Source organism: Falco punctatus (assembly GCF_963210335.1).
Source record: "Falco punctatus genome assembly, chromosome: 2".
Classification (NCBI taxonomy): Eukaryota; Metazoa; Chordata; class Aves; order Falconiformes; family Falconidae; genus Falco; species Falco punctatus.
The window spans coordinates 14,601,998-14,628,907 of NC_137581.1; the positions used below are offsets into that span (position 1 = coordinate 14,601,998).

General features: G+C 37.1%; 1 protein-coding gene across 7 annotated transcripts in view; it reads left to right on the plus strand.

The window, feature by feature from the left end:
• Positions 1 to 26,910, plus strand: part of CNTN5 (contactin 5) — a 968,197-nt gene that overhangs the window by 695,124 nt on the left and 246,163 nt on the right. For 6 of the 7 annotated variants that reach the window (XM_080376471.1, XM_080376469.1, XM_080376474.1 and 3 more), the window contains 3 exons: positions 98 to 316; positions 10,810 to 10,933; positions 16,062 to 16,237. In XM_080376471.1, the coding sequence (XP_080232597.1) occupies positions 98 to 316; positions 10,810 to 10,933; positions 16,062 to 16,237 (519 nt within the window). The remainder of the gene's footprint in view (positions 1 to 97; positions 317 to 10,809; positions 10,934 to 16,061; positions 16,238 to 26,910) is intronic. The other variant, XM_080376475.1, reaches the window with a different exon arrangement.

Consider the following 26,910-nt stretch of genomic DNA (forward strand, 5'->3'; position numbering starts at 1 on the left):
TTCTACTTTTCTACTGCATAACAAAATATTATTTTGAAAAGTGATAGATTTTGTATATATTTAATGTTAATTTCTTGTTTCCCCTCCCCCCCCCCAGAATATTCAGAAGCTGTTCCTGGACTCCCCACTTCATATGCTGCTATCCTAAGAATCAAATCTGGTAGTTCACCTTTAGCCTCATTTAACACAAAGAACAGACCACGATTAAGCAGTCCTTCATTAGGAAGTGTATCTTCACCAGGCTGGAGAGGAGCTGCACAACATTATCACTCCCCAACAAACCTCTATCACTTTTCAGAGGCCTTCAAACATGATGGTAAGTCTAGCTTCCCTCTCTGAACCTTGGAAACATTTTTCAAAAGCAGTACATGTTTATCAGCTTACTTCAGTGTTTCTCAGACATATTATGAATTTTATTAATCATCACAAAGTAGAAATGGACCTTTTTCACTTTAGATTCTTCAGACTAGCCTTAAAGTCATCAAATAGTCTTTCTTAAAGATTCCTATGCAGAATAATTTTATACAGGTATTCCTACATGAAAATAGCAAACTAGTGGTTTGAAATTCCATTACAGCACAATTTCATCTGGTACTAAAATGTCAGTCGCTTTTTTATGTACTTTTTTTTCCTCTTTGGAAATTTTCTAAATAATTATGAGCTATAGTAATGTAAATTAAACATGAATAGTAAATCTTATAAAACTACTTTTTCTCTAAATTACCTGCTCTGTAATCTACCTGTGTAGTCAACTCTATCATGCATGCATATCTGTGCATGCATGGATACATACTGGTGTAATACGGTGTCATTTACTTTTAAGTGAAATAAATCATAGTAACAATACACATTTTCTCATATTTGGTTACATTTAAAGAAGCCACATGTCTGATACTATTTCTTTAGTGATAATATTTGTCTGAATTATATTCAAATAAAGGTAGAAAGAAAAACATTAAAAGGATGGAGGAAGGAGAAGGAGGGGGGGGGGGAGGAAGAGGTTAGACTATATTTGAGCATAATAGTCTAAGGAGGTAACAGAGGAAAGCATTGTGGTTAATATCTCACAGTTCAACAACATTCATGCAGTATAATGACTGTGATTACAGGATTACTGCTTCTCTCAGTAAAGTCTTTTCTTTCCCCTGGAAAGTACCTTGTGTGTATTGAAAGCTAATGGTGTGTGCATGTGTTTCTGTGAACAGAAGTAGCTTATGTACAAGCCTAAATATGTTCCCTGAATTAAGGCTGACCTAGAACACAACTTGAATCATGCAAACAGATAAGTGCTGTTTGATAGCATTTCTGGAACTGGGGCAGGTTTCTACATGTGTCCTTCCTCTGCAATATTCTTTGTAAGTGTTGACTAGACTGAACCCAGTTACCGCACCAGGCACTGATAACTTCTCCCAGCCAACCTAATGTGTGTAGGTGGAAATCAGATTTCAGGATTAGAATCAGAGCATATTATCCTGGTCTTCAACAGTATCAATATCTAGAGACTGAGTGAGAATAAATCTGTAGCTGCAAGGCAAAAGAATACAGACTTTATGAATAATATAGTACAAACTGGAACCACAAAGCATCTTCTCCCTGATTGACCCTGATTTTTCCATTGTGTTTTCCTGAAGAAAAAACTAACTGGCAAAAAAGCAGCCTACTGTGTTTAAATTTCAAGTGAAGCTTGACTGTTATGCTTAAATTCTTACTTTAAGAGGGCTCAGAAAATTTTATATCCATCTCATCCTAAGAAAATGGGATATGGGATGGGGATCCTCAGGGTAAGCATTCCACCACCTAAAATCTTGGCATTTCCAAGAGGCATGCTATGATCATACCTGATATACGTCAGCAATCATGAGGCTTCTCAAAACATAGGGGCCACATTGCAACAATAAAGTTGAGCTTCTATTTTGCAGCAGGAAATGAAGAACCACTGATTGGAGAAAACAGTTTTAAAGGGCCATAACTCACAAGCTCCAATGTGCAGAGCACTTGACTCAGAAGAGACAGACTTCAACTCTTTCTTTCAAGGACTATATAAAACATTCCTAGGAGAGTATACTCCAGCACTTACAGGTCCTTGTATATCCATCTGTGTAGACACAGATGTAGAAACAGGTAAATCTGAGGCACCTGAGTAATATTTTAAAAGCCCTTGATTATCTGAAGGACATGCATAGCACAAGTGCAGGTATGAAACAGAACTTAGAGAAGACCAGCATATGTCTGATGTGGCAGTACTAAGGACTCCAATACAGAAGACCAAGTAGGATAACCTGCATCATACAATAGGGCAAGAACACATCTACTATGGCAGCTAAATGCAACTTATTTTCTAAACCTCTCTCAGTTCTGTTAATAACTTTATGTTTGAGATAATATCAAAGATTATTTAAAACCCAGAAATAAGTTCACTACTTCAGTCATCTGGCATTCCACTTATTTAAATTAGTAAGTTTCTTTATTTTTATTTGGCCTCAAGGCTTCTTTTCCATGTTTAGAGCTCCTGAAAGAAAGATATTCTAGTTATTTTCCAACAACTCGTATGTCTTAAGTAATAGTGGTAAGTGGTCATGTTTATTAACAAGGGCCTCCTAAATGAAAAATGCTACAGCATCCTGTATTCAAGTCTGGTCTTGATTGACCACTGCTGCAAGTGAGAGAACATTAATAAGAGAGGGAAAACATTTTATAATATTATAATTGAAAACTTGTATAATTCAAGTATCTAATATATGGGATATACTCAGGAACCAGATCTACCATAAGAAAAAACCCCAAAATTTTTATTAACTGCCTAAGTACATGTTCTTAAGTGCCTTCTCAACTGATTTCTCAGCAGACATGCTCAGAGGCCTAACATGGCTTCTAATAAAGGTCCTTTTATACTTAGTTTATGATATTTAATTTGCACTCTTAGTTCAGCATGTGTCTCAAATTAAAAGAACTATTGCTGTAGCTCACTGGTGAATGTAAACTATACAGAATTGCTGTAAACATGCAGTTAAGGCAATACAGTCCTTCTCTTCAACCTATGTATCAATATGTAAAGCCATGACTAAAAATTGTGCATAGAAAGTGTGAATTATTCATGAAACACTCTTGAAGAATCATAAAACTGCAAACACATATACTTTTTTACTGTTCAAAAAATTTTTGGAAATGCTGCAGTAAAGATAATTGAACTTAATCGTAAATAAAACCTCTTATATCCTTCCATCTTTGGTTTGATAACTTTCAGAAGAAAATAAACAACAGAGTCCAGTTCATAACTGAAAGTGCTTGTATTAATGAACCTCAAGATGTGCAAGGCCTGAATCTAATTTTTATTGAACAAGAATTCCTAACTTCCCACCATCTGCTAGACTTAGCATCAATAGTGCCCAATATTTTTTAACAATGAAAAAAAAGTTAATAGTTTGTGTCTTTAATTCAGACTGGTGTGATGGCTTTGCCTAGAGTACAGTAAGTTGTCTTCATAGTAGCTAGTACAGGACTGTGGCATATGAAGGCACAGACCCCAGGTGAGATCCTTCATTGCACACATAAGTGCTGATTATATACAATCACTTACCCACCCAAGTTCTGCCCTGAAACATGCCTATGTGCAGCAAAGCACCTCTGCAGCCCATTCACACTCCACCAAGCCATTTACTCCCTCCATGCTCATCTGAGGAGGTTTCTTCCCAAATACTTAAGCTGTGGGAGACTTCGGGCAGCCCCTCATTGCAGACAGGTGTGCACAGAACTGATCTGCAGATAAGCTCAGAGAGACAGATTTAGTTAGTTGTTTCCTCACTACATTTTAAGTCATAATCACTGCAGCCTGGCACCCAGACAATGAACAAAGCCTTTTCTCAGAAACAGTGTTTACAATTCCCGTTTTTTTGTTTGTTAAATTGGATAAGGTTAAGGCTGTGTGAATTTGAACCATCATAGCTTGATGAACAGGCCTTTGTATCATGGCTTACATCAGGTTCATCAAACACGGTAGACATACAGCAATGGCCCTAACTCCCTACCAATATAAAAAACCCACACATCGCTATTTTTCATATCACATCCTAACTTATTCAATGTTGTTACAGCTTGTACAGTGGCAATGCCAGGTGCAAAGCAAGAAGCATCAGGAAGATCCACATTATTCTGGCTTTTTCTCTGGCTCATCATTGGTAGGATGCTTGTGATCAGCTGATTGAACAAGCCAGTTGGGGGTTCACCAAGGCCTTTGATCTATATCTTTCAAGTTCATTGAATTATCCATTGGCTGCACAGCAGCTTGATCCCAGTACTCCATTATCCAAACTGTATGCTGCATAGAGGTAAGCATCATACGACACAGCACTTCACAATCATATGGGGTCATTACAATTCTTCTGCAATGGCAGCGTACAAGGTCATGATAAATGCCGATCTGAGTCCAAAAATCTTTAACTGAGGTCTGAGCTCTTTTACAGCTTTGTACAGGAGTTGTTCCCACACAGCTGGTCACCCTGCCTGGTATTGGAGATATAATTCCACATCTTCCTTTCACATAGCCTCCTTTCTGCGCTGATCTAAGGCACCGTAGTATACTCTCTTTCTCTTGCTTTCAGAACTGCTTCAGCTCAAGTCTCCCTTCATATCTTTGACAATAAAATGCACAGTACAATTTAAATCTACAGATCTAGTCATAGTTGCAAAACAGCACAGAAAGATTCAGGTTTTTCTCTTGCTCCTTGCTGCAAATACATGAATGAAATTCATACAGCCTCTACTGGACATGATATCCTATTGTTGCAAGGAGATAAACGTGATTACCAAGGGAATGTTTGTTTCAAAAGACTATAATCTCAGACGACTCACCAGAATGTGATGACTCGGTCGGTTTTGCCCAAAATGCAGAAACTATGGGTGAGGGCAATTTCAGCTATTTCAGTCCAAAACATCCATATGATTTTTCTGTTCCCAATTTTTCTATTCTTGTATTAATGATTGCCCCATGGTTCCCAGCTGTTCACCTACTGTCCTGCGGTGGTGATGAGAGCACTCAAGTATCCGTCTTCACATATTTGTCTTCCCTGGTTCAGCTAGGCTATGCCACAGGGTTGGTGTTTTTTTTTTTTTTTTCCCTTTTCATCAAGTCCCTGTTCAGGTACCATTTGTGGCATATGAAGGCACAGACCCAAGTGAGATCCTTCATTGCATACATCAATGCTGGTTACATACAATCACTTATCCACCCAAGTTCTGCCCCAGAACATGCCAGTGTGCAGCAAAGCACCTTTACAGCCAGTTCATACTCCACCAAAATATTCACTCCCTCCATGCTCGTCTAAGGAGGTCTCTTCTTCCCCGATACTTAAGACGTGGGAGGCTTTGAGCACACCCCTCCTTGAAGACAGGTGTGTACAGAATTATGGGCACACCCCTCAGTGGGAGGCTTTGGGAAGCCCCTCATTGCAGGTAGGTGTGCATAGAATTTATTTGCAGATGAGTTCAGAAACCCAGATTTAGTGTTAGTTGTTTCCTCACTACATTTTAAGGCATAATCACTCTGCAGCCTGGCACGCAGAAAATGAAAAAAGCCTTTTCTCAGAAAGGGCCCTTACACAGAGTATGTTTTGGTTTTGTGCTGGAAACAATGTTAATAATTCAGGGATGTTTCTGTTATTGCTGAGCAGTGCTTAAGCAGAGTCAAGGCCTTTGCTGCTTCTCACTCCACCCCACCAGCGAGTAGACTGCTGGTGCAGAAGGAGCTGGGAGAGGACACAGCTAGGACACCTGACCCCAGCTGACTAAACGGATATTCCATACTGAATTAAGGACATAAACTACTGAAAATTTTTTCATGCTAAAAAGATATTGGGCAAAATTGACTAATGTGTCATGCAATTTGAATACTATAAATTAAGTTTAAAATGGATATGTTTGTTTCAGGCCACAGAACAGGGAAAGCATTTTCAAGCAACAGGAAAAACTTGTCTTATTTTCCCTGAGAAGAAAATAAACATACCTGTTTTAGAAAAGATAAATCTGAAAATATGAGAAAATAATTTTATCTCTTTTGCAGTGTAAATTCAATCATACATGTGCTGTACACTGTTCCAGCATGCAGCATATGAGAATGAATGTACATATCTCAGGGCATGTGTATTTGCCTGAACTTAGCTGTCTAAAGGAAAGGCTCCTCAAAGTTTCTTAACTTTAAAGTTAACTGAAAGATAGTTTTAAGATTAAATGTATCTTATAAATGCATGTGTTATAAATATGCATAGACACATATATGTGCATCTCTTCTTCTATATATGCAAAATAATTATTGTCATTTACAGCCACCTTTGTTAATGTTAAAATCTGTTACACACAGATTTTACAAAGGTTATATTATAGAACTACTCACTAAATCAACATTAACTCTGAAGTTAAGGTTACTACTTTTTTTTCAGTGCTTAAGCTGAAAAAAAAAAAGAAAAAAGAAAAAAGAAAAAGAAAAAAGAAGAGGGTTTCTACCTTTAGTTGAAGAAAGCAATGTTTTCTTTGAAAGCAGGGTGATTACACATCTAAAATATTTTCTGAATATACTGAAAGGTTAAACTGCTTATTTCTATGGTAACAAAGGTTAATCAGAAGATTCTTTAGAGTTGTCACCTCAAGTGCATATAACAAGTACAAACTGAAAACAAACCAAGAAAGAAAGAAAGAAATTCAAAAGTGCGTTTGATAATGATTAGCACTCAAAGCTGATCCATATTTACTAAAAATTGCTTTTCACTTTTTAAGATTGATTTGAAATGAAATACATTTGTTTTATTTTAATAAATTCTTATGAGATGCACATTTCAGCAATATATATAGCCTTATCAGAAACTCCTGCAACTTTCTTAATGTATCCTGAATATTTTAATACCCAGGACTGACATATCACTGGGATATGGTTTGGTCCATGATATTACCAAGTAGGTAGTTTTCTGGGTCAGGTCCGTATGCAGAGTCCAGTGTGTATCTTAGGATGGAAGATCTGTTAGTGACCCCTCCTTTTAGGCTGCTTTAGAAGTTCCATCATTTTATAGTACCATGTAGCTTTTCTTCAGAAAATTCTTCCATCTCATTGGGGTCAACAAGCCTTTGAAAAATAGGGAGGAAAAAAACCCCAAAAAACAACTAGACACGTAAGAAAACATTGTTTTCCTAGTCCTGTAAAAACTTTTGGTTTTTAAATTTTGCTAAGTTACTCTGCTTTCAAAGTAGGACTACTATTTCCCTTTTTCCAAACGGCATTTTAACAAATTTTGTCAGTGTGTCAGAATAACAGCTGAAAACAAATGGTTTGTCTGAAGATCTCTCTCATGCACCTTCAGAAGGATTAGCAAAGCCATCCACAAGTATCACCAGCAGTAAAACAGTACTTCTAAAAGGACATAAGAGATGAAGGGGAGAAGATGTAAAGCAAGAACTCCTTCCCCCCATATTCACAGGCTGCTTGAGATTATCCCCTCAGATATCTTGTCTGCTGGGTGAAAAACACAGTACTGAAAAGAGCTGTTTCCTCCCACAAGTACCTCTGTCTAAGACAATGGCACCAAAACTATTTATGCCAGTCATATAGCTTGAATGGTACTGTAACATTGCAGACAGGGTCAACAGCAAGTGACCAGTGCAGTGTAGAATTTGCTGTGCCTTCTACTTCTGCAGACAATTATATTTTTAAAATATTACTTAAGAAAACATTTACAAGAACCTTATTTCTTTTATTCTTTAAAAGTACAGCACAGAATTATCAGACACTAGAAGTAATATTGCCAACACAATTTCAATGCACGTCTTTGAACAGGGTCATATTTCTTTCCTGCCCAACTCTGTGTTCCCAGGGTTTCAGGAATTCATTCTTTTTCATGGCATATTTATTGACCTGGAATTACATCAAGGATGGTGGCAAGAAAGCTGAGTGTTGAGGAATGACACTATTTTTAATACAGAACTGAAAGTACAGGAAACTTTATTCTTATTTGAAGTTTGTTCTCATGGTATTTGCATTGGTCAGCAAGGAGAACTAAAGAACATCTGATTTTTTTTCATCAGTAGTTGAGAGAGAAAAAAAAGTGTTTCTGTACATGAGAGAGAGAAACCACATTTTGGCTATAACGTGTGTGTGTGTGTACGTATATATATAGCATATATATACACATATATAAAGATATATAAATTAAATATAATAAGGAAATAATGACAGTAAGGACAAGGCGCAGGAGGTTTCCCCAAATGGTTGCCAGAAGAACCAGACAATGGCTCATGAATCAGAAAACTGTATTTCAAAGTGAATTTCAGAAAGAGAGGATGGGTGGCTCGAAGCTCCCCTTGTCCATGGCTGTGAGGAGCCTCCAGCAGCTTGTGGGACCACGCGTGGTGCAGACTGTGTGTGTGTGCTTCCTGGGCCTTAGGTCAATGGCTTGTTGAAAGCTGAAGACAACTCTGGCTGAATGGCTGTGGAGGGAGGCCAGGCAGAAGCTACCTTCATTCACCATGCGGAACCCCTACCATAGGTTCTGCCAAACTCTTGATGCCTTAACTTAGTGTCAACATCCCTGTACAAGGTAGCAAACCTCTCTGGCTGAGTGGATGTGGAGGGAAGGTGTGGGAGTGCACCATGCTCTGGTCCTGTCCTGGTGCGAACCTCCAGCTCAGGAAAAGAAGAAGCAGCCACCATGGCATGCCGTGGGCAACCCCTTCCTGCCAGCTCAGGCCCAGCAGCCCTGCGCTCCCCTCCCTGCCCGCCTCGCTGCCCTCCCCCCTCAGCCCTGGCTCACCCGCCTGCTCGCCTCCAGCTGCCTCACCGCGCAGCCCTTTCCGTGCCTGTCCTGGGATGCCCTGACACCAGCCCCCTGTGACATGGCCACCACATCACCGCGTGAGCCAGGGCTGATGGAAGGCCCAGCCCTGGGCTGCTCGGGGGAAAACGGGCTGTAGCTCTTCAGCCATGTTAAATGCAGCGGGATGGACAAACCCCACAACTCAGGCCCATGGGGAAAATGGCCGACACGCAGAGCTGGCTGTCACTCCTGTCTGCGTGGGGACAGCCTCCTGACCCGGGGCTGTGGCCACCTCAGAGCCCCTCACCGTCCTGTCCCACCCCACGTGCCCTGGGCCTCAGCCTTGCTGCCAGGGCCGGGGCAGGGCGAGGTGGAGCTCAGCATGAGGGTGCACACAGATAAAGGGGATGTCTCAACACCCGGGAGCAATTCAGTGTTTAACAGACTGGTTACTTCTTGTAGTCCTGTGCACCTTTTCCTGTCCACCCAAACTTTCTCAAAGCATTAACAGTATGGAAAAGGTCACAGTTACCAAAACTGTGAACCCATAACATTTAAAGTTGTGAAGAGCTGATAGAACTACAAAGTAAATAATTTTTATAAGTCCATGACCAAAACCCAAAGTCTTAAGGTGCACAGTTCTTACTTTAAGCTGGGATTGTTAGGATAAATATAACAAGAGGTTATAAACTGCTTAATGTGTCACACTGACCTTAGTACCAGTTGGAGGACTTTTATGATGTGAACATATCAAATCATAAAACTGACTGAGAAAACACTGTCCCCATGTGTTTCATTGCAAGTAGTAGGACAACGTAACTATCTCCCTGTAAGTGCTCTTTCTGAGAAAAGACTTTGTTCATTGCCTGGGTGCCAGGCTGCAGTGATTATGCCTTAAAATGCAGTGAGGAAACAACTGGCACTGAATCTGGCTCTGGGAGCTCACCTGCAAATCAGTTCTGTGCACACCTGCCTGCAATGAGGGGCTGCCCAAAGCCTCCCACAGCTTAAGTATCAGGGAAGAAGAGACCTTCTCAGGTGAGTGTGGAGAGAGTAAATGGCTTGGTGAAGTGTGGACTGGCTGCAGAGGTGCTTTGCTGCACATTGGTATGTTCTGGGGCAGAACTTGGGTGGATAAGTGATCGTATACAAACAGCACTTATGTATGCAATGAAGGATCTCACTTGGCATCTGTGCCTTTGTAGGCCACATCTCCCCTCACCCAAGTGATTATGCTAGTGCTCTAAGTTTGAAGAGAATTATGTGACTAAATAATCCAAGAGTTTGGAGCAAGCCTATGCTGATTAAAATTCCACAGTCTTCTAGTGCATGGTGAACATTTTAGTTATTCAGACCTATGTGATCAGGAATGCTGTATATGCAGCCTTTTACTTTCTGAAGGTTACATTTACCTCTTCACAATATAAATGAACTGGAATCATAGATGTATCCTATGGTTTGTGTAGTTCTTTCTTGCTCAGAAATGTAAATTTATATCAAGATATAGGTGCATGCCAAAATTAGAGAAGACAGTGGAGTAAAATGATATGTCAGTTTTTGCTATATATTATTTAATAGTAGCCACCAGTTGCTGCCATTAATTTTACTAGCAATTTTTCTTAGCAAGTCTTTGACATAAAGGGGAAAACTGTCTCTTAGTTCTTTGTGAGGTAAGCTACTGCAGGCAGCAGGAAAATTACTGTTTACCTTGCTCTCTATAAGCAGAGTTAATTCCTCTTGCTGGCTTAATTCTCTTGAGCTGCTCATTAGACTGTAGGTCAAAATATGTCTGATGAGAAAGCCATTTTAAGGCATGATGAACATTTAAATCACACTATGTATTGTATTGTTAACTTAGTAATATTTCTTCCTTATCTCCTACCCTGCATCTGATGTAATGTGATATGAATCTCTGAAAACCAAACATAATTTTGCATACTTTAATCTCACTTTAAAAAAATATAATACACTTACATTTATTCAGACTTCCTAAACTACAGGACTTCTATTTCCACAGAAAGTGTTGACTATGGGCCAGTGTTTGTACAAGAGCCAGATGATGTGATTTTTCCAACTGATTCTGAGGAGAAGAAAGTATCTCTGAATTGTCAGGCTCGTGGAAATCCTACTCCCACATACAGGTACCTGTTTAAAAATTATTTTCTTTTACTTTTCAGAATATTAGCCACTACAATTCCACTCTGAGAGTCAGTGTGCTTTGAAGAACAACATAACAGAAACAGCTCTGTGACACAAGTAGCTTTTCTGATTGAATGTTTTTTCTGATTCTGAATAAGCAAGAAGCATAAGTGGTAGTGAATAATGCCAACACAATATGTGAAGTTTCAAATTATGTTCTCTGTGCATCATAATTATCCATGTGAAGAGATTTTTTGTCCTTTTTTTTTTGACTTGTGGCTTTAACAGCTAACAAGACCAAAATATTTAATTGATTTTTTTTTTTCCCTAAAAACCTGTAAAGCTATGAAATACTATCCTATTTTATAGGGAAAGCAGTGAAGTCCAGGTACGTTACATGACATGATTATGCAATATGGGATACCATGACTGAGCCAAATCTGGTGTCTTTTCACTCACAAGTCCATCATTTTATTTCTTTGCAACCACTGTCTGTTGCCTGTTTTCCCATACAGACTATTATGTCACTGACACCTACTATATGCATCTGCTGTGACACTCCTGTGAGTCTGAGAGTTCAGTTTATCAATGGTGGGAACAGTACATTGCAGTCACCTTATCCATTTGCTGCATCTGACTCTGCTCATATTTTATACAATTTAGAAGTGATGTAGGAGGGCTGGGAGAACATATGGTTGATTATTTTTTTCATACATCCTTTATCTTTTCTCATAGAGTCATTCTTGATTTACAAAGGGAACATAAGGACTCTTACCATTGTGTTTTGTTATAGGTGACAATCATGAATTCTGCGTTGTATTTTTTACTTATTACACTTATTTCACTTGTGGATTCTTCAGAATTCTGGATGAATTCTCCTTAGACTTATTTGAATCACAAAACTTACATTTCTATGACTGGAAGAAATTCAGAGGCAGTACCATCTTTAGACATCCCCATCACAATAGCACTGAATCTTCCTCTTTGCAAAATATGTGAGTCATTAAATGGACAATCTCCCCAAGAAGCACAGGCATGACTAAAACATGTAACATGGGATTAGGAATGAGTGGCCAGAAATTCTTCAAGATGGAATTGCATGAACTCCTCACCATGTGTGATGAAAACTCCGTTGACTTCTTCTTTATTGACATTCCTTGTGTAATTTCTATTACATATTTGTTGCATTGCTGATAAAAAACCCAACACACATATTAGTTCCACACATTGTTAAAGTGCTATGAGCCCATTAAACGTAGCATGTGAGCATGGAGAAAAGGCACAAACTTCCCCCAAAAGAGGGGAACCTTGTGCATAGCCCTCCCAGACAACCTCATCATTCTTGTGGAGAACCTATATCATCTCCTTTCTTTCTTGGTCCAACATTTTTTTTGCATTTTCCCAATGGAATGCAATCAACAAATTCTGACTTTCAGCATATTTTAAAAGGTGGTTACAAAGAAGGTAGAAGCTCTCTCTTCACAAGGAACCACATGGAGAAGGCAAGGGGAAAGAAATACAAGAGTGGTTTCATATGAGAGGTATCTTCTTAATATAAGAAAGGAATTTTTTACTGTGAGAACAGTCATTCATTGGAACAACCTCCTTGGGGACATGGCAGACTTCCCATTACTGAAGGTTTTCAAGATGCAATTGAACAAGGTGCTAAATAATATAATCTAGGCTCCCCTTTCCATGAAAGATTGGACCAAATTATCTTTCAAGGTTGCTTCCAACCTTGGTTATTTTATGACTTTGTGATACCCATTCCTTCAGTTCTCCAGAGATTAATTGGTGTCAACAGCCTTATAAACAAACTTTCATGACTGTGGTTCTTAAAAGGAAAGCTTTGACCCAAAAGGCCTAGTTCTAATGGCACAACATAACTTCTCCTGTTGTTGCCGTGTGTCTGTACAGCATATACAATACATACTATTCAGGGGAAAAGAAAAAATATATAAATTATTTGTGTGGAATATACTGTTCTTCAGGGCAGGTGCAGAGAGAATTTAGCCTCAGAAAAGACTATAGATAGGCAAAGGTTTGTTGTATGTCACTGCCCAGCCTCTGGCATATGAAATAGTGAGGAGAAGGGATATTCCCATATCACCAAAGGCCTTGTCCTATTATCTACAAGCACTGAACAATACAGATTGTTATTTACATGTGCTGTGAGGCCTATGCTGCTAAAAATTATTTTCAGCCAAAACAGAGAACAACTTTTTGTTTTTCTAAAGCTGTATTAAAAGAACATTTGAATCACTCAAAAATTCCAAAATTGTCTCTGCCATTTTAATACATCTCCTTAGTCTGTATAACTTATGACACAGTGTTCATAACCTTTTTACAAATCTTTTTTTCTTCAGTTCCAGTCATTAAGGTATCTAAATACATGTAACTCCCTGAGATAAATTGATTCCATTTGCTCAGCATTTCTGCAAATCATACTTTAGTATAACAAGTCAGGATCTGTGCAGTGAAGAACATAACTGAGAGACCTTTGATGAGGGATACAACCTTTCACAGGCTTCCTGTGGGTTCACAACAACAGGTCACCATTGTTACTGAGTTAAAGGCAGGTGCAGAGCTCCCTGAGATGCTGCTTCACTACACTGCTTTCACTGCTTGTGTAATACGGCATTTCCTATTTTACTTTGGAGACATATAAGCTGGTTAGAGACATATAAACTGGTTAGAAATATTTTGTGAGTATAATTTCCTGATAGAAAACACCATTGTAAAAAGTTTTAAAAAAATTACTTTAAAAAATTTAGAATATTTCAAAATGTTATGTTGTCACTTGTCTTCAAGAAAAAAATGTAGCTGATTTTTCCCTAGCATCTCATTACATTATAAGTATTATATTTGGGATTCTGTCCTCCCACATCAGCCAGGGTACCTAGAAGAAAACATGTCACGCAGTTCAGCGTTTCTTTTCCTCTAATGTGCTTGGATTATGTGAGGAGAATACAACCATTCAGGATGGACTCCATGATATGTAGACAGACAGACATCAAGATCCAAAGATTTGGGGTAGTATTACAAAAGCATATTTTTGCATTGCATTTAACTGAAAATGAAACTAAGTGAAGAAAACTAATTAAAGCAAACTGAATTTTGTGTCAGTTCCCACTTTGAAATGCTCAAACATGTAATTTTGGCCTTTTCCTTATCTAAATCTCCCATCATTTCTGGACGAATTAATTTTGTATTTTTATTTCACACAGATATATATATATATGTAAAAGTAAACTTTCTTTTTTTATTTCATTAAAAATCTTAAATAATTAACAAAATGTTCAAGATGAAAAGTTCCTCTTTTAGCTCTGCTATGTATGAATCTTTTTTACAAGTGTAGTGAATCCTACAGACATTTTCCTAATATCCTTTGCAGTATAAAGATATTGTCAACAGTGTTTCATTTCTTGCATTAAGTGAAACAGGGGTCCTCTGTGATCAAAAGTCCAACCATGAAAAAAACGGGCAACTAATATTTTCACAGTTCATATTAATTCTGCCAGGTCTGACCTTTGGATAAAGAAAAATTCAGAGCTATTTCAGCTGGATTCTGCTGTCTGTCATTCCCAATGAATGTTAACAAGATAGAGTGAACTGATAATCATTTCGCTTCTTTAAAATTTCTCCTGGAGTCTAGATGTTACCAAGTTCTTCCATTTTTTTGCTGAATGCTGGCAAAGCTTGGGAGTAGCTGGCAATTTCCTGAAGCAACTTTGAAATTGCAGAATGACTGCGAACTAGCAATGAAGGAAATATCTGTGCATCATAATAGCTGTGCCATACCTGTTTACACTGCTTATCTGCTTTGTATTCTTTTAACAGTTTCACGTTCTACACAGTTTGACAGAAAAGTAAATTTAAAGAGTCTTCTTATATGGAGTATTATTCTTTAATTGAGATATTGCACCATACCTCCCTAGAGGTTATTCCAGAGTGCTGGAGTCTTAATCTACCATACAAAATCTTTTCCTTTGCAGCCAGTCGACTGTTGCAGGTTTGTTGTTTCAGTCTTCGGAGATGAATGAGAGAGGTGAGGCATTTTGGCAGAGAGGATCCAGGGGGGAAAAAAACCCCAACCTCAAAACCCACTCACACAACAGAAAAAATATGAGACTTAGATTACTTCTGAAACCTCAAAAAAGAAGTGTTCATTTGGGAATTATTCAGTGCTTTGGCTCAGGCGTGATACTTTCCAATATGTTAGCCGGGATTCTTCCACCTTATCTTCACTCCCATCCCTGTCTTTACTGTTCAGATTTCTCATTTCAGCCCCGAACACCTCCCAATTTTAGCATTCCCTTTGCCAGCCAGCTCCTCATTTGATCTTAATTTCCATTTGCCTGGTAGCTTCCAGGCATTACCCTTGACCAGCTGCCAGCTAATTCCAGTCTCTCCTGTCCCAGTCTTCTCTGAATATTGTGTATACCGATCTAGCTGATATTCATTTGCCTTTGTCTGTTGCCAATATCCTTTATTTCATAACAGCCTATGTACATCAAGCTACCCCCCTTCTCTTCACAGGCCTTGCTTTTCTCCTTTCTGTATCTAAATCAGGTTTCTCCATTTATTTGACCCAGAAAAACAAATGCTGAAAGAATGGAAAAGAAAAGTTCTTTGCTCTAATGCAGTACAGACTTAGCTTTGCTAACTCTAAGTTCATCTGGGCCTAAAGTTTTAATGATAGAACGTGAATTGAAACTTTGATTATTATAAGCACAGTAAAAGTCCTATTTTTGACATAAAGCATGCATCTGCTGTACAGGCTTCAAGTCTGAAGACTTTATGGGTGATAGGTTTTTGGGTTTTTTTTCTGGGGGTGGGGGAAGAGGTTACTAATTTGATTTAGCATAGCCAAACCAAAAACTATCCTTTCTCCTCATAGGCTTAAGATCTGCTTTTACTTGTGTTCTATCAGAAAAACTTAGTTTTTGTCAGCCATGCGTTACGGAATTTCTCCATCCAAAGCTTTGCCAAAATAATGAGTTGTGGCACAGGTTTTCTTTGAGTAGTTGTCATCCTTACAACAACCAGGGCTGTCCAGTTCTATATACTAAGCTTGATGCTTTCCTTTGGCCATAAAATGCTCAAATAGTTTCTTTCTTTTTTCCTAAGATGGCTTCGAAATGGAACTGAAATTGACATTGAAAGTGATTATCGCTTCAGTTTAATAGAAGGAAGTTTGATCATCAACAACCCCAGTGAAATGAAGGATTCTGGACAGTATCAGTGTTTAACCACCAACATGTTTGGCAGTATTTTAAGCAGAGAAGCTGTTCTTCAATTTGCATGTGAGTAAAAAAATTTTTAACATGGATAAATCAGATCTTTACATTACTTCATAAGGCTCTAAACTGTAATTTTAATGCATTACATGCTACACTGACCACTGACTTTACTGGGCTAGGATTTCGGAATTAGAAATAAAATGCTTAGTGGGGAAAAAGTGGTTTGCTGTACTGGACTTTTAACTCTTAAAATAGAACTAACTATCAGAGAAAATGACTTTCATAAATGATCCCAAATGCTGTCCTTTAATGTCATACCTGAATATTCTGCAACAATATTTCACTGATTGCTAGTTCCCTGAAACATATATCATTTTGCCACACTATGTGAGCTCGAAAGAACTGTAAACTTAGGAACAGAGTGGGATAAACTTCCTATATATCTATAGGATAATCAGCATCTATGACTGTGTAAGCATAATTTTGTATGTATATAGGCATAAAAATATACATTTTATGTTCATGTTTATGCATACACGTCATGCATACATTTATACATTATGCGACTGAGATAATTTTTTTTTGTAATTGTTAATGGAAATGGAAAATTTCACCACTTTGAAATCCTTCATCACAGTATACTTTCTAGAAGCTATCAAGAATCCATGAATGCAAGTAAATGTATGTGGTCTGTCTATAGCATGCTCTTTCATACATGTAATCACCAAAAACAAGTCCAGAATTTTGATATTCTACCTCCAACACTGACTTCCCTTCAACACTTTGCAAGAAGGCAACCAAAATTATTTTAGTGCTTTATCTAGGTAAATCCTATCATGAGGGGCTTTTTTTCAGAAGCAGGGATGCAAAAAAACCTCCATCCTAATTTCTCAGATTCTGCTAAAAATAGAACATTACCATGAAACATGAGGCAGATCTTCATATAGACACAACTGGAAAACAGTGGGGTTAAGCACAAGTTGCCTACCTGCATGTCTGTTAACACATATGGCGGTGTAGAGAACTCAGCAGAAATAGTATGGGGTCTGAGATACTCCCTTACTGTACCCTTCCCTGGTAAACTCAGACCTCTCAAATCTGTAGCTTTAGTCTTATCTGTCCTGTCAAGGTATTTGTTAGCAAGATCATGGTACTGCCCACCTACTTCTGAGCTGGGACCAATACTCATGTTTCTGTTTCCTCATGCCAGATCATGTTTAAAACTCTGAACTTTGCGACAGTTCTCTTATCACAGTATTATTTGACTTCATTCTTAAACATATATCTGAGAAAACTCAGCAACATTTTATCTTTCATACAAAAAAGCTATCATTAAACAAATTGCTTAGTTAGAGAACCTGACAACTGGTAAATACAGATAGTTCCAGGGCTTGGAACTGAAATTTCTGTTCCATTTCAGGACCATGCCTAATGGGTGACCATTTGACCTCCAGCTGAAAAAAAATTACAAAGAAAGTGAGAGCTGGAGCTCAAACAACAAAAGGCCTATGAGATTCAGTACCTACATCCACAGTTTATTCAGAACCCCATGTACTTCTAGTTACAATATTATTTCCTCCAGTAAAACAAATTTAGATAAGGTTATTAAGAAAAAAAAAAGGAGGGGGAAAAAAAAGAAGAAATAAGAGTCTGGGTTTGGTGGATTTATTTTTATTGCATTTTAAAAGTGTTATTAGCCTGCACACCTGCTTTTGGAGGTATCAAAGTTGTCGTACTGTAATGTCTTGAATGTGATTTCTGTTCATTAAAGTATTTATTTGGCAATTGTAATGAAAGTTTCTCAGGAGACATTAATGGAGTAATGGTAGCTGGAAGGACTGAGGTGTAGCAAATAGTGCAGAACTTGTGAGGAAGAAGAGGTTATTATAAGCATATAGAAATCTTTAAGAAAGGATAGGTAGTCATAACTGGTTGAAGTTCTTTTAAAATTTTGTGAGCAACTCCTCCATAAAAGCAATTTCAAATTCAATATGTGTTTGTAGTTCAGCTTCTTTGTAGCATGACACTTTCTCACCCGCCCTTGATTTAATGCTTCCTCCAATCCCTGGTCTTCAATAGCTGATGTGTTCCTGTTGAAGCAATACTTGTATCAAGCAGCAATTTACCATATAAGTTGGTGTCACCATACTGTAAACTCATAGCAACATATCAGAAGCTTATATCACAGAAATGTTTTATGTCAGATCTAAAGTAAATTTAAAATAAAGATTTTCACTGTGATTTCAGCTTTAAAATATCTAAGACACTGTCTTGAATTTGACCAGAAAGTTCAGATATATTTTCTTGAAGCAAAGAACGGATTACTTTTATCCTGCTATCTTGGGTGATACAAAGTTTACACTGGTTCCTAAAGTGCTAATACTCTTTATTTCCTTTATGAAACTGAGATGTTTCTTAGCAGATGCTCAAAGGGAAGTTTTATACTTTACAACATGAAGGATGGTCTTATATTTTAAAACAATATTTTGGAGACATCCTACTTCATAGAAAAACTTGTATAGTGCAATCACAATCTTTCTGAAATAAATGAGGAATTTTTCCATATTAAGATATTTTAACCACACAATATATAGACTCTCATTTATTAATAACCTTTTCTTGCATTTAAATTCATTAATTACCTGAAAACAACATTGGATGCTGTAGTACACAATTAAATGGTCTTTAGATTAGACTATGTTCATTTAGTAACTAGCATTGAGCTCTAAAGCATTATATAGATAGGTAAAGAAGGACTGAACAAAGAGTGGCTTACATTACACTGAAATAAATATAAGAATTTTTAAAAAGTCATGCTTGTGATTAAATGCTGTAAGAGAAAATGTCAGTATAGTTGAAGTAGGCCATTTAATAGTATTCATAGAATCATAGAATGGTTTGGGCTGAAACGGACTTGTAAAAATCATTTAGTTCCAACCCCCTGCCACAGGCAGGGATACCTCCCGCTAGACCAGGTTGCTCACAGCCCCATCCAGCCTGGCCTTGAGCACTGCCAGGGATGGGGCACCCACAGCTGCTCTGGGCAACTTATGCCAATGTCTCACAGCAAAGTATTGCTTGTTAACAGCAGGCTTGCATGTCCCCAGTTATTTTCAGTAACATGGGAAGTAAAGCATGGGAAAAGATTTTTGTAAGAAAAGGTCCTTAAAGTAATGAAAGTAATTGGTGTCCTGCAATTTTACTGGGCTTTAATGGTTTAAAGGGTAATTTATAATCCCAAGGATAAATCAAGGCATTTCTGATTATGAGATAGAGCTACAGATTATGGCATTCAGTTTCTCTTTTTTCACTGAAAGCCATGGATTCTAGAAACTTAGAAGCTTACCACTTTCACAGAAAATTTTAAAAGTTAAGTTCATGGACTTGCTTGAATGCATGGTTTGTACTGCTGCAGAAAACAGTTACATCTTTGTAGCCTGCAGAGCTGTTCAGATGGAAATGGTATACAGCTCAAAAGGAAACAACAGTGATCATTAAACTAGGCTTTTGACGCAGTCTTACGGGAAAAGGCATGTGCTATAATGTGCCTATACAAAATATCACAAAACTTGAAAAAGAAGAGTATGCTTATTGCATTTGCTCTTAGTATCCTCACAATTGCATGGCCAAAGCCCAGTTGCTATATTTATTATCATGTAGTTCAGCACTGGTGATGCATTACAAATATGAATGCTTCTGTACTATGTAATTTGCAGACTTTGGAATACTTACACTATTTCTTTGGATTTGAAAGAGAAAGAGGTATAAAATGAACATTATTTCATATATCTTAAGAGATAGAACATTTGAAAAAGCCCCTGTATCACTGGTTATTTTTATGGGGCAAAGTGGAAAAAACAGGTATAAGCACTTAAAGGTCTGCTCAAAATTTTATACTACCTTAGCAAATATTTATGAAGATTTAAACACAGAAAAAAAAGGGTTTTTTTTCTCTTCTTTGCATTTCCTATGATCTCTCATGCCCAAGGTCATGCTGGTTTATGCTGTTTTAAGAAAGTAAGAAAAAAGAGAGAGACAGACACACACACACATGCTGAAACAGAAATTAAGAAGAAATGTATTTTTTAATAAAAACATATATTTGCCAGGAATTTCTTTTATCTTCAATAGAATTTTATGCAGAGAAATTGGAGAAAAATGCCCCAAAATAACACTGACAAAATGTCAAGCAAATCAGTACTCTTGATCACAAAAATCGTATGTTTAAACTCATATTTCATAGGTTTGCTCATAGCAGGTTGTTAAAAAGATAAAAACCTGTCAGTTTGCTACAGCTTTAAATGTCATTTATACTTCACAATCACAAGGAATAGTTCATATATGAAGTGTATTTTTTTTAACAAGATTCTAATCAGCTTATTAAAATGTAGGAGCATTAGACTAATAATTACTGAATTCCTTTAGCCCATCTTAACGTTAATGAATTGCATATTTCTGGGCGTGGTTAGCTATATGGAAGAGTTATGCAAATCCCAAACACATCTTTAGTGATTTTGCAGTCAATGGAACTAGAAAGGAGAAATATAGTTATTCTAGCTTAAATTTTTACTACATTAAGAAAAAATGTGTCTAGATGAAGGCAAGAGCATCAGCCAAATAAAACAAACATAGAAAATTTACAGTTGCTGCCAGCAGAAACCCAACTTTGTGAACACCTAGTAATTTTAAAGAAGTGCATAACATCAGAGGTGTTATGAGGATATGAAACTTAGTGTAGAAGTGTAAAAGTTTTATGAAGTCACTTATGCACTAAGCACACATACATTGTTAGATGGTTTTAGTTTGGTCTCTTATCTCTCCCCCTTTCTTTTAGAAATTTGTGTAACCTAAAGGAAGGATTTCAAAATTAATTTTTAATTGTAATTTCTTAATGTTGGCTACTTTCAGCATGTGTACATGAGCTAAAAAAGAATAATTGGCTTGAACCTGATGGAAAACTGTAAAAAATACAAATTCCAAGTAGACTAAATCTACCTGCCTTACTGCACAACAGCAGTTCCACAGCTTCTCTTTGGATCTGTGTGCTACAACTTTGGCTATAAAAGTGGATGTATTCTGTGCTTATGTTTGCCATGTGTACAATCTCTGTATTTCATTAGGTCACAAAACAAAATTGCTTTTCTTTACCTGTGGATTATTCAACCTTTCATAAGCCTACTATCCTGTGATGTTTTCAGCCTGGGCTAAAAAAAATAAAGTGCTAGGGGAAAATAATTTCTCACCTGTCATTTATGGAATTCCTCACTGCAATTTTATTAATCTGATTGTCGCTGGCTTCTTTGTATCATTTTCTTTTTTAAAAAAATTAAATCTATTTTCTCATTTAATCTACAGAGAAGGTTATTGATTACATACGATTTAAATGTCCTTTTTCAATTGATGAGATACCATGACTGTCCAGTGATCTACAGAATAAGAAGTCAGCCATGATTCAGACATGTAAATCAATAGTTTTCTGGGGAAACAGCCTGTGCGCTGCCCATTCCATCATGGCACACTTCTGATGGCCTGTTAGCAAATTCACCTCATAAGAAATGAGCTTAGTGATCCATGTTTTCTTTCTTGCCATCATGCTCCCTGGACATCTTGTGGTGTTTACTCCATAATTTCCTCACATTAATTTGTAAAGTGTTGATTAAATTACAGACCTCTACAAGTGAGAAAAATCTTGATTTCTTATGGTAATTCCAGAATATGCAATGTAACAAAATGTTTGATCACATTACAATATTAACATTTTATTCTAAATCATACAAAGCTAAACATTATTAAATGCTATACAAGAAAGGTGAGAACAAGCTGAAGTAGGAAAAGAAATCAGAACGCAACTAGTTATACTTTCATTTGTAAAAATGTCCCTGATCATCCTGTAACACAGCATTTTTAACAAAGCAAATTGTTTTGCTTTGAGACCATCACAGCAACATGAAGAACGTTATTATGTTGGTTAAGAATAGCTACAGCTGCAATAGCCATTTGCAATATAAAATTTTTGTGTGGATTTCTGCATAATTCCAAATTCCTGTTTGGGGGAAATGCATGCTTAAGAAACACCTGCAAACCAGCTGTATATGCCAGGAAAAGTTCATTGTAATAAGACTGGTTGCATTTTAGTCACAAATAGTTTATTAATTGAAGAATGTGATTCAGTGAACCTGAGATTAATATGAATATATGTCACACTCCACAAAGCATTTCAGTTAAATGAACACCTGGGAAATTGTGTTATCTTACAGAAAGAAGGGATCTGACTTCTAGTTCAGATGTAGAGACTACTTCTTATCTCTTCTGTTATTTATTTGTGCAAGGTGGGACAATTTCACAAGGAAGGATTGTGAGATCATTCTTACAAAATGCAATTTCAAGGCTAAGGTCTTCAGTGACTAGGATTTGGATCAAATCCCCAGGCCACAGTTTCCCATTTAAATGTTCAAACCACTTGCACATATTTACTTACGACTACTGCAAATCTAACCCTTTCTTCTTTTAGGAGAATCAGAAAGAATTTTAAACTCTATTTTTTCATAATAAAATTGTGGAAAAATGAATCTTTGAGTCAGGTTAGAACTTATTGTTTTATTTCAACTTCAGAAAACCGTTATGAATTTTAGCTGTACTGATACTTTGTTTTTTACAGAAACATTCAGCTTATACAACTATGTTTAATGGTGCAAGATGCTAAGAACTTCGGCTTTAGTCTAAAAAAGTATTTAATCTTAAAGTATTTGCATATTCAATCCTTTTGAAGTTGATGGGATGATGTATTTGCTTAAAATTTAGCACATGCTTAAACTCTTTGTTGTTGTTAAACATGAGAATTTCTAAAGCAAGAGTTGAAACAGTCTGTGTGAATTTGTTACCATAGTGTCATCATGACAGACATATAATAGGTTTAATTAAGCCTTCTGCCATTCATTTCTTGATCCTTTCTTTCTTAAGGTGAATAAATAGCTTAGAATAACAAACTTCATGTCTTGAAAATAGCAGAACTCATTACAACCCCTTTTATCCAGCAGTTCTCAAGGAAGCTTTCCTGTTGAAAAAGCTAGATCTGGGTTTATCACTGTGGCTATAGTGAATCTTTGATGAAAATCTGCCTTCGACATTGCTTCACATAGGTGAATCTTTCACCCAAGTCCCAAAGCAAGTCTGGAAAAATAAATAAAATCAGCATTCAAGAGGTCACCTAGAACTGTAAAGACAGCATCCACTCTTTCTGACAAGAATGACAAAATGAATGAATATTTATCTGTTCAAATTTCCCAACAGACCATTAATGAGCATTGCCAGACAGTAAACCTTATGGGAGTTCGGCTGTATTCAGGAGTTGCATCCACTGAAAGCTACAGGAGAAAAAAAATACACACCTTGTCTCCTGGAACTCCCCTTCCACATACAGTGTGCAGCATTGTCCTCAGAAATGGTCTCCTGACCCTGTCTACAGTGACTTGTCTATGATAGCATAAGACCTTCATAAGAGCTTCTAAGAGCTGGTAGACTTGCTATGAGTACTTCTGTCCCTTCAGTTCCATATCTGAAGCTGTCAGAGGATTGCAGTAAGTTTCTATTTTTCCATTGCTACATCAGCATTAAAAGATCAACTGCCTCCTCTGTATTAGATCACTCTGAAGAGCAGAGGAAACCCAATTATTTTGTATCTACAAATGCAAATGCTTTCTTTCCTTGAAGGCAGGAGAAAGGTGGGATAATTCTCTTTTATCTCCTCTCTGCTGCCTTGAATCAGTATCCTGTCAGTTCCAAAAGGTGTTCTTATTCTATGCTACTAAATTAAACATTCCCTTGCATAGAGAACAAATCATATGGAAAGGTCCACATCATACTTCTAAACTCTTTTACCTTCCAAGACACAGAGTATTTCTAAACTTCTTTTGGGGATTACCCCCAGTCACTCCTGCTAACACCCAAAATGTGACAAATGTGGTGGGCTGTGGTCCCACTGAAAAATCCCATGAATATTTCTAACACTGTGACAGGGTTCATGATGAAAGTCCAGTGCAGGAATGTATTTCTTGATACTAAATTATACTAGTATAGACAAAGTCTATCTTGAATCAAGAGTCCTCAGCATACTAGAGAAAATGCATACCCTGTGTCTTCAATATATGATTCTGATATGCCATAGTTATCCAAAATAATGAAGCTTTACGGCTTTTACTTTGTAAACAAAACTATGAGAATTTTTAATGCTAAAAAGCACTAAATAAAGCTACTTAAATTTTGGTCTAGTCTGTCCATCCTTCCTTAATTTTCAGTCTGTATGGATGTTACAGTTCTAAAAGTCTTGGGACAGACATCTTAAGATAGGACATTAAGTCTGAAGAACCACAACTACATATGAAGTCTTTCTGTAGGGTGAACATGAGAAAACCATGCTAATCATCGCTGTGCTCCAGAGATATTCAGTAAAGCAAAAACATTAGACTTTCCTTGTTCTCCTGAAAGAAGCTGGTTACTCTGCATGTGTCCTTACAAAAACTCATTCCTTCATCTATTGACTTTTCATGGTGAAATCACACGTTACCTCAGCCTGAAAGGGGCATTTTTACAAAGCTGAAAGCCAACATTCAGGAAGCTCCAGAGCAGCAACTCATGAGCATTTATTCTTTTGCATGGTGGTATTAGAATGAAGGCAGTTTGAAAAGTTGAGGTCAGATCTCTAATTAGGAATTATACATCAATATAGTGCAAATATGATTCTCGTTATAATTTACTAGCTTCAGGAAAGGGTATCATTTCCGGGTGTACTCCATTGAGCAACATTTATTATCTTGTTCCATTTCAATTGCATGTAGGCAGTGCAATTCAACCTCATTGATCCTTGTATCCATCAAACACCAAAAAAGTTACGATTATTTCAAAGTATTCAAATGGAAATGAGCTTTATTGACGTTGTCGAGGTCATTTATTGCTGCATAAGTTTTGATGCCAAAACCAAATATTCTGAGGTTTAAGTTCTGCTTAGTCTTTAACTCTGAAAACGTACTTTAAACAATACATTTTATATCTTCTATTCTGTAGAAGCATCAGTCGAAATCCTCATGTAGGGAGACAGTTCAAAATGTAATTACAACAATAATTTAAAGATGAATAGTACAGCTACTGACTTCTCATTTTAGCACTATGCATTTCTCTGCAGGACTAGAAGACTCGTGTTTAACCTGCTTATAACCTACTTACTTATCTCTCACAATCTGATCTAATATGCTAATGAACCATTTAGTCTTGGAATTTAAATACAGATGACAATAAGAGTAGCTTTTCTAAATAGCAGAAATTTAAAAAAAAAAAAAACAAAAACAAACCCTGAAGGAGAATTCTATGCCAAGACCAGACAACACCTTCTAAATTTCCTTTGCAAGTTCTAACTCAGACTGACTTCTGACAACTACCATGTCATCCCTCTACTTACAGCCTTCCAGGCGTTGCAGATTGTGGTGAGCAGTAATCTACCTTCTTTCAAATGAAAGGGCTAGTTTTACTTGAAATTTCTTCCATGGTATTTGTAGCACTATCATGGCACTCCTGCCCTCACTATGTTCCATCCATTATCCTGACACAGATGTATCGTGGCTTTCCTGAGGAGCAGATCAGGCTTCTGATCTGGTTGAGAAATAAACTGGTCTGACAGGTTATTCTTCATTCATAAACACAGGTGCACAAGTACTTGAGACAGCATAAGAGACAGCAGCACAAACCTGGGAGGGGAAAAAAGTGGACAGGGCATTTAACCTCACCTACTCAGGAACAACACTGAATATAAAAGCAGTAGAGTCACTTTTGATAATACTTTTGGAACTCGGAGGGAAAACTTTTAAGAAAGACTGGAGTTCTAGATTAGTTGATAACACTGCAGCAAAAGTGTTAAGCTTAAGAAAAGCCTAAATTGAATGAAGGAGATTGATCTTCAAAGAAAACAACATCTGGAAGGTTGTGGAACATATGGATGAAGTGAGAATTAGCACAAGTCAGGCTAAGTAGACTGACAAAGGAAATCATAAGAAATAGAAATAAGCTTTTTAGCTAGCTTAATAAAAATTAACAAGAAAAGATGATGGGATAGAATCTACATATGAACCCAGATCCAATGGTTGCCTGCCTTTGTTCTTCCATAGAGACAGAACAGCTTATACAGATGATTCTGTATGAAGCATGAGATACCAGAAACAGAATGATAAACATTCAGTTTGAGGATGGGAGAAGACAAGAATGGTAGAAGTAAATTCACACTTAAAAGGCACTAGTTGATAAGATCTGAGGCTCCTACAACATCCACGAGTTCTATTAATAAAGTTTAGTAGCTTAGTGATGTAATGTCAGAACAGTGTGCAGTTCCAAGGCCAATTTGTCCTTTGTTCTTCTTGACATTTTCATTAGTGTTCAGAGCACAATGATAGAATTATTGAAATTATGCTAAAATGATGGGAAATATTGTCAACATAAAAGTTGTATTCTCAACTGTAAGAATTATACATTTTATTTGTAATGTTTTGCACTCAAAGTTGTGAACACATTAATGTAATTTTCATCTTGCATAGCATTTCTGGTAATTATTGTGAGGATAAAGCCAAAAAAAGCTCCATGAATAATTTGTCACCAGCGACAATGATAACTTCAAAAGCATCCTCTGATGACCACCATGTGATGATAATGTCAAGTTCCCAAACATCATAGTCTTAAATTCAGTGAGATTGGGT